The sequence below is a fragment of the Notamacropus eugenii genome, chromosome 3, assembly GCF_028372415.1.
Source record: "Notamacropus eugenii isolate mMacEug1 chromosome 3, mMacEug1.pri_v2, whole genome shotgun sequence".
Taxonomy (NCBI): Eukaryota; Metazoa; Chordata; class Mammalia; order Diprotodontia; family Macropodidae; genus Notamacropus; species Notamacropus eugenii.
This window is the reverse complement of record NC_092874.1, coordinates 115,705,328-115,714,568: the sequence shown is the minus strand read 5'-3', so window position 1 is coordinate 115,714,568 and position 9,241 is coordinate 115,705,328. Positions and strand designations below refer to the sequence as shown.

Sequence of the window (9,241 nt, the reverse complement as noted above, 5' to 3'; positions counted from 1 at the left end):
CTAGAAGACTGTGATAAGAGAAAGAAGAAGAAACAAAGACAAAGCACAGATACAAGGCAGAGACAGAGAAAGCAGCAAAAAGATGGAAAGACAAGGAAAGCGAAGGAGAGAAAGGGGGCAGGGGAGGAGTTGACAGAGGATGGTAAAACTACAACCCCCACAATCCCTTGCGGCTGCCCCCACGCCCCCGCGGTCTCCACGGCGACCGGCCCCAAACAAGATGGCCGCCTCCGGGACCGCGTCCCGGTGACACGCTTCTCCACCCGCGGGGCTCCCTGGGGAGCCTCTCTCGCCAGCCGCAGCCATGTCGTCCCCCGAGCTGAGATACAACCGCTCTTCGATGACTACCAACTTCCCCCTGGGGCAGAAGCTGCCGAGCGGCTTCTCCACCGTCTCCTTCTTCCTCCAGCAGCTCTTCCACAACGACCCGACGCTGCGCTTGGGCTTCGACGACGACGAGGCCGAGGAGGAGGACAACGCGGAGGCCGAGGAGGAGTCGTCCGAGTCGGAGGAGGAGATGCCCGTGGTGGAGGTGAGCCTCGCTCCTCCGCGGCCCACCCCCCGCCCTCCAAGCGGACAGGCGCGCGTCCCCCCACCCCGGCCCGCCTTCCCTCCGGCTCCCCGCCCCCACGTGTTCCCTCCGGGGCCACGTGCCCCTCTCCCGCCGTGCCCCCTCCGTGGGCGGCAGCGCTCCTCAGGTGCCCCCCCGAGCCCCAGGGCCCGAAGCGCCCCCTCCGCGCAGAGCTCCGCCGGGCCGGGGCGCTCCCCTCCGGCAGCCCCCCGAGGCCAGGCGCGGCCACTCTCTTCACCTGGGCCCCTCCCACCCGACGGGAAAGTGGCCCTCTGCCCCCTGCCTCTCCGGAGCCAGATACCACCCAGTCCACGCCCCCCACGTGACCCCGCCTTGGCCTCCCTTCCCGGGGCAGCCCCCCCCAGGGATCCTGATGGACACTGACCCTGGTGGACACTTCTGTGGCCCCCTCGAGGCAGGGCATCCTCTGTTTCTCAGTCCGCCTTGCCCCAAACCACTCTTCCCTCCTACCTTATTGATTGATTGTCTCTGACACCCCTTCCCCTCGCCTCTGAGCGCCCCCAGAGCTCTCAGTGGCTGGGTGGGGGGCGGCGCTTACTCTGGCTGTTGTATGTGTAAAAATAAAACAAAACTCTGGGCATGTGGGGAAAGGGCCCTTTACACTATAGTGTAAATGACTGATAAGGCCTAAGGCTTTGCTGTTACACTGTAACTTTCAGCAGAAGAATTATCACGTGTCTTGCTAGTTCCATGGATAAGGTGCCCTGCGGGTACAAGGGGTCTTGAAGGCAATCACATGCTGTGCACTCCAAGGCTTCTAGGAGAGGGGTCCTACCTTGACCGTTCTTTCAGATCCTCTCCCTTTTAACCATCACCCATTCCCGCAGGTCTCTATTTCCCCTCCTGTCAGTGCCTTTTGTCCTTAGCTCTCCATCATGAAACTTTCACAGAGTATCAGAGGTCCTATCTGAACAGGTGTTTCCCTACAACATTCCCAACCGGTGGTTCTCCAGCCCAGCCCAGAAGAGTCCCAGGGCCCCCCACAGCCCCCTTCTGTTCAGCTTTCTCTATCTTGAACAGTTGTATCGTTTCTTCTCTATCACAAACCCCCTAGAAAGTTTAATCCCTTAGTCCTGTCCCCACTCTCCTGAAACTTTTTGTTGCCTTCTGCTGCATTACTTTTCCCCATTATTTTGTTTTTCCATTTCTCCATTCTCACGACTAACATTCCTTCTTTCCCGTTATCCCTCCTTGTAGTCCTATAACCTCAACTTTAGTCCCTCCCTCTACTGCATTTCAGCCCACTTGCACAGTTCCCTTTTGTGTCCACTGAAGGATTAACCCACCCCCCAGTTTTTTCTGTCCCTTCTATCTGCCCCTGTGTATTTACAGTACTGACTACAGTACAGCAGTCTTTTACAGTACAGTATCTACAGTACTGACTTGTAGAGCAGTAACTTTTTTTCCAGTCTCTTTTTCCTTGGGATTGCCACTGCTGTTCTTAAGTGCCATACCTGCAAAGCTGCCACCTTGTTTTGCAGGTTTAAGATGTTTGTGTGGTTTCCATCGGGGCCCAGCCCAAAGGAATTCACAAATGAATCACCAGTTTGCTTTATTCTTCTTCTAATTAACATCTGCTTTTCCTCTATGGGGTTCATTAGAACCATTATTAATCTGTCTTCTGCAAGCTATTAACAAACAGAAAGAGTTTGGCTTTCACTTGATACTCATTTTTGAATGCTTTGATTTGTGTGTAGAGATTTCTTTACTGTCCTGATTCTGATACAGAACTGATTAAGTTATAAATATTCTGTACTTTTAAATTTTATTTGACTTTATTTCAAAGCTGAATTAACCAAAAAAAGATTTAAAGGGAAGCCCTTTGGGCTTTGGGGTCAATTTTCCCCCCCCAAACTTTAGCTTCATTATTGAGAGTAATGGGAAGGTGAGGGTGACAGTGCTTAAGTAATTGTTCCATTCCTCAGGGTCTAGAAAGTATTAGAAGAATTTAGGGGTTTTATAGTTAAGCATATTCCTTTCTACTAAACATGGCACTTAACCATCAGTGCCTACCACAGGCATTCTCCATTCAGTGGAAACTTAGTAAAGTTTTGCTAAATTGGATTGAATTGGATACTGTGTTAATTTATTTCTTCCATCTCTTCCCCAATCTTTTGCTTCCTTGTCTACTGATTGATTCCAAAACATATAAATACAGATTGTAGATGCCATAGGTTAAGTGGTGTGGGTGGGGAAGAATAAAAGTATGCAAATTTTTGGTCCTAATTTAAGATTGTCAGGAGGCTTTCTGGAAAAGATAAATCTTGCTGTCGCGTAAATCTAAATATGACATTAGTACTGGAGCAGGTAACTTGGTCAGCAGGAGATTACTAGGTTAACTAGAAAAGATCAAGCTTTTTTTCTAGTTTGAAGTCAATAACCTAGAGATGGGTAGCAGTTTTGGCCTCCATGAATTGTAGGGGACATACTTGTGCTGGCACACAGCATCAGGTTCTGAAATCTTACTAGACACTGCATTGCTACAGGACAGGCTTAACTCCTGGACCAGGGGTTGGGTAATAGCTGGCAAGTGCTAGTCCATGACACTTTGGCACCACAGCACTATCTTCTAACTGAAACATGTACTGATTGAGTAATGTTTTTGGAAATGGTTTCAAAACATTTGATTCTAGAGGAAGAAGCCAGTCAAATATGTACATTAGAACCTGTTTTCTTCAGCAAAAACACCAGAGATGAATGCTCTTAGAAATAACTATGCAATCATGTTTGAAGCCAGGCACTATCTGTTTATTCTATGACAATCAAAATAGTCATTTCATTAGTCTGTATGAACTGCACGCTGTATTTACATGCCGTCAAGTAAGAATAAAATGACAAAATTTCCTTGTGGGCTGGTACAGTTTTGGTACTTACTACTTGGCACATAGCATAGGTGTTATGCATCTCTAGGAGAGTCCTGTTTCCCTTCATAATGCATCTTTATCTTTCTGGTTTCCTTATTTATTACTTTTTTTTCAGAATGAGTTTGATGGAGTACTCAGAGAAGAAGCAGTGGCTGAAGCGCTCTGCAAATTGGGCCGCTCAGGTCCTGGTACTGAACAAGTCTACCTCAATTTGTCATTACCAGTGAGTATAACAAACAGAATGCCAATGATTGCTGGTGTGGGTATTCCTGGTACACTAAATCTGTTGGTTTCTTAAGTTTTCTCTGCTACTCACATTTGGGGATGACTAGAAACTATCCCCAAGTCCCAAACCATTTCATTTGGGTGGAAATTGTTGTTTAACAGCTACCTACATAGATGACAGACTTTGGGCATCCCTACCATGTTTGGTGATCAAACTCCCAAGTTCCTTTACTGTTACTGCTCTCACATTTATGTCTTTTCATGATAAGTATTAATGCAAGCTCCACACCTCTGGAGCACCCTTCTCTCAGGGCTAGAAACTGAGAGAAACTTCAGCTGATACAATTCAGTTAGGTTAGGCAGTATCAGACAACCTGATTGGTACCTGGTGAGGGTGTAGCAACATGGGGATCACTTTCACCAGCAGTGATAGGCCAAAAACAGGATGACATGATTACAACCCAAAAATACAAAAAAGAAATTCAAAATTTCTCTCTGAATCCAAACTAAAATAAGTATTTTGTACTGAGTTGGTTTATTTCTATGTATATCAAGGTGATCCACCTTTCCAAAGAAAATGCAACAAAAATACAGGTTTGTAAAGAATTTTTTTTGTTATTCAGTAGTTTTTAGCTTTTGAAGGTCATTTATGTTTGAAATTAATAACAGAATTTGATCTAATCATCTAAAATGATAACTAAAGAATAATCAGAGTACTGCAAGTTTTAGTTTTGTTTCAAATCAAGTTAATATCCCAGAAAAATATTTTAACTTTTTGTTTCAGAATATTATAAAATGTTAAAAAAACACTTTAAAATAAAACTAGTATATCTCAGTGGAAAAAAAATTGGATTTAGTGAGCAATTTGATTGGGTGTGATGGAAGACACCTGTAATCCCTACTTACTGGGGAAGCTGTTTGTTTGAGTTCAGGAGTTTCAGGTTGCAGTGAGGCTAAAGTTAATTGGGTGTCTGCACTAACTATGATGCCAGTAAGATAAACTCCCAGATTCAGGAGGCCACCAGATGGTGTAAAAAGGGGCTAAATGGGCCAACTTGGGAAAAAAGGAACAGGTTAAAGCTTTATGCCGATCCATATTGATGTTGGTGACTACATTTCCAGGCTAGGCAAGATACAATGACCCAATCTCAAATCAAATCAAATCCTAATTCTGCCTCTCTGCCTGTCCCAAAACTTCTCTGGGTTCTGTGCCTTAGCTTACTAATCTGTAAAATAAAGGAGTTGAAGTATATAACTTCTAAGGCTCCTTATAGTTGTAAATCCCAGGGTACTTTGTTTTCTGAACAATGTATGTGCAAAGCATGCTGGAAGGTTATCTTAGCACTATGATTCTGTTATACAGTGAAGTTCATTATGAGGTTGTTCCATCTTTGACCTCATTTTGGGAGACAATGCAGCATTGGAAGGCAGATTCATCCACAGGTCAATCTCATGGCATGTCCTTTGATGATAGCATTATAGCAAGGCTTGCATGTGTTATAATTATTACTTTAAAACATTTAAAAAAGGAATCATTCAACATGTATTGATCCTCCTATGTGCACATAGCATTAGATATAGATATGAGGATGATAAAGAATTTTGGAAACTATTATATGCTCATTCCAACCCTTTTCAGAGGAGCGAAATACTTTTCAGTGGAGGTAAAAAGAGGGGAGGTGAGAGAAAAAACATGAAGCTTATTCTCATCACATTCGAATAAAGGGAGGAATAAAATGCACGCTCATATTGGTATGAAAACCTATCTTACAATACAGGAAAGTGGGGGAGAAGGAGATAAGCAGGTTGGGGGGGATGATGGAAGGGAGGGTAATGGGAGGAGGGAGCAATTAGAAGTCAACACTCTTGGGGAGTGACAGGGTCAAAAGAGAGAATAGAAGAAATGGGGGGCAGGATAGGATGGAGGGAAATATAGTTAGTCTTACACAACATGACTATTATGAAAGTCATTTGCAAAACTACACAGATATGGCCTATATTGAATTGCTTGCCTTCCCAGTGGGTTTGGGTGGAGAGGGAGGGAGGAAGAGAAGTTGGAACTCAAAGTTTTAGGAACAACTGTTGAGTATTGTTCTTGCATACAACTAGGAAATAAGAAATACAGGTAATGGGGTATAGAAATTTATCTTGCCCCACAGGAGATGATGATGAAAAGAGAAGATGGGGATAAAGGAAGGGAGGGATGTTAGAAGGGAGGGCAGTTTGATGATAGGGGTAATTAGAATGCTTGGCGTTTTGGGGTGGGGGAAGGGGAGAAGTGGGGAGAAAATTTGGAACTCAAAATTTTGTGGAAATGAATGTTGAAAACTTAAATTTAAATTTAAAAAAATAAACTTTTATTGATGTCTTTTTTTTTTACATCAGCAAAATTTCCTCCTCCCCCAGAGGACCATTCCATATAAAAATAATATTTTTAGGGGAACAAGCTGACCAACACATCACAAATGTCTCATAATATTAATTAATCAGTCAACAGTTGCCTGTTATTGCTAGGTGCTGTACTAAGTGCTGGGGATACAAAAAAAAAAAAAAGAGGTAAAAGACAGTCCCTGCCCTCAGAGAGCTTACCACATTTTCAAAGTACTGCACTCATGGACCTCCCACTGATGGGATGATAGCACCTGGACCCCTCAAAGAAAAGACCATGTCTTTGAAAGCAGACCAGTCCCTGAACTTTGCCACACAAACCAGTCCACCTCTGAAAAGCAGTTGGGGGATGGGGAGGAGATGTCTTCTCAGCATTCTTCTGTTTGAGTATTCTGGTTAATGACTCCTAGCTAGTTTTATTTCTGTGGTCACATCTGCCATCTTATCAAGGACCCGAGATTCTCATGGCTTTTCTGAGTTGTCTCCTCTTTTACATATTGGAAGCAGAAAAGGTATGGGTCATAGGGTCTTAGAATTGGGAGAACGCTTAGAGCTTCAGTGTTCTTTTATAGAAGAGGAAGCTCCAACTTCACACAATGTGCTTGTGGCATAGATAGAGTTCAAACCCAGGTCTGCAGCCTAGGGCAAGACTCTTTCCTCTAGCTCATAGAATTATTGGATCAAATGAGAGTAACACTGTATAAATGTCATGCAGTGTTAATAATTGCTTCTTGGTTAGGCATAAAATCAATCAACAGGTAGTTCGTATACACCTACCATGTGCCAGAGATATTAGTAGTAAGAATGAAACCCTCCTTAACCCGCCTGAGCTTACATGCTAATGGGGAATTTAACAAGCACATTTAAGAATATATGCAGCATAAACATAACGGTAATAAAAATATAATAAGCAAAGTAGTTAAGTACCAAAAAGTTTATGAGGGCACTAGTATTTGGGGGGAGTGGGATCAAGAGAGCCTTTCCTGCAGAGAGAAAATGGTGCCTGACTGCCATCTTAAAGGAATAGTAGGGCCTCTGAGGTCAGGAATGAGTGCATTTTGGGCATGGGGGGACGCCAGTGGATTCTCATGTGCAGAGCCAACAAAAGCTAGATTGCGGTAGAGTTGTGTAGGAGTTGTGTTTTATCATTTTCATTACCCTAATTTCTGGTTTATTATTGATTATTATTCTATCTTTTTCTTACATTTGTTTTATGCTAAGATTTTGCCTAATGTGCAGTTGCTTTAGCTGTCTTCTTTGCCCATGATCTTTACCATTTTTATTCTAATTCAGTTAGCAATTGTTTTTTTCACGTTTATCTTGAATTTTTTTATTTGAATATTGCTTGTGTGCTTCGGAGGATTTCTTACTTGTAGGTTGTTGAATACACAATGCATTTCTCATTAGAGTTTGGTGTCTAGCTTTCAACATCTCCCTGAAGGGTCGACCTGATTGTTTTGTGCCACCTCTTCTTCCCTTGTATGCTAAGGAGATTATCCTCCTAAAATGATATTAAAGTCTTTTTTACTTTTTCCCCTCAGAACGCTGACTTAATAGATGTTTCCATTCTTTGTGGATATGTTCACCTAGAGAACTTGGAACTGTCACACAATAAAATTAATGGTATGTAACAGTTATTCTAGTAAATTCCTGTGTAGACCGCTGAACTACAGAGAATTAAAATGGTTTGATGTAATATGCAGTTAATGATGGCGTGAGTCAGTTCCCATGTGGTTTCTCTGCCCTAAAACCAAAGGCAAAGGTACCAGTTTACAAAAGGGATAATGCCGTGGTATATTTCTGATATTGTAGAATTGTATGTATTCAGTTATCAGAGATTCGGGCGAAACTTTTGAAGCATTATCTCCTTTTATGAAGTTGATTATGCCCTAGGGTTTAAGCATTCTGTTTTCCTTTCCTACTTTTCTCTAACTTCAATGAAGATTATACATTCCTTTTATGCTTCCTTTATCTTTAAAGGGTGTCTATCTTAATTTGTTCTTTCATATCTCCATCTTCTTCCTGGATAACTATATCTAATCTTATTAGTTGAACACTGGAAATTCAAAATTTTTTATGTATGTATAAATTATTCCCTTTCTATTCATTGTTATTTTTTCAACCCCATGTTGAAGTTTTTTTCTTTTCTGTCTTTCACGTGTGTATGTTATGTACATGTAGCACATTGTGCTACTCATTCCAATTTATTAGAGTGATCTCTAAGTCCTGCTGCTGCTGCCTCCTCCCCACCCCCCCAAGCCTTTTCATCTTGATCTTGATTGCTAATTCTACTATCCTGTACATTTTGTATATTCTTATCTTCCCCAGGAGATAAAGCATTGTTTTTTACCTAGTATTTGTATGAATTGGGCTAGATGGCTTCTGAAGTCCCTCTCCCAACTCTCAAATTGTGCAATATTGTGATCCATCAATGCATATCACTGATGACAGCTTTTTAGTAGACTCTCTTCATGAGTTGCCATGACTGGGAAAATATCATCACACCACCAACCTGGCAAAGAGCCTCTAGGATGTTAGCAAGGCTGGTCTCTGGATAAAAGACATACATCCTTCCCCTGGGCCATACCTGAAGCTTTTCTAGTCCTGTGGGATCTTTAGATGGCACTTTGATGATATAAACTTCAAGGACTCCTATAAGGCATCGGTATAAGGACTTCAACAGAGGACTTTCTCCAATAGACCTAAAATAGATATCTTTCATTTTTGTCTAGACCTGTTGATATCATTGGAGTTGGGTACTCTTGGAATAGAACTCTGTTCACTGATGCAGTTTTAGAATGTTGCCTAGGGCCCAGAGGTTAAATGCATGATCACATTGTCTGAGGTAGGATCTGCATACTGGTCTTCTTGACTACTAAAATATGTCTCTTACCTTTTCCTTATAAGGAACAATAACAACCCAGTTCCCTCACTATTTCTTACTTTGATGATGGACAACTTGCTTCTTTCTCCTTTTTTGACTTGTTTTCTGAGCTCTTTTCCTGACTTCTATTGTTTTTGCATGATTAAAATAAGCTCTTTCTTTTCACTGATAAAGGATCTCTCTGACTTCTTTTGAATTTTTCCTTAAGGTTTATTTTGGGGGGGGGGAAACAATGAGAGCATATTATATATGACTTCACATTTGTATATTTGGTTACACAATAAGTTG

The 9,241-nt window shown here is 42.2% G+C and overlaps 1 protein-coding gene across 5 annotated transcripts in view; it reads left to right on the top strand.

Annotated features, from left to right (window-relative positions):
• The first annotated feature begins 203 nt into the window (after positions 1–203).
• LRGUK (leucine rich repeats and guanylate kinase domain containing) overlaps positions 204–9,241 on the top strand; it is a 118,651-nt gene continuing 109,613 nt past the window's right edge. For all 5 annotated transcript variants that reach the window (XM_072652710.1, XM_072652711.1, XM_072652708.1 and 2 more), the window contains exons 1-3: positions 204–532; positions 3,572–3,679; positions 7,611–7,692. In XM_072652710.1, the coding sequence (XP_072508811.1) occupies positions 305–532; positions 3,572–3,679; positions 7,611–7,692 (418 nt within the window). In that variant the 5' untranslated portion in view covers positions 204–304. The remainder of the gene's footprint in view (positions 533–3,571; positions 3,680–7,610; positions 7,693–9,241) is intronic.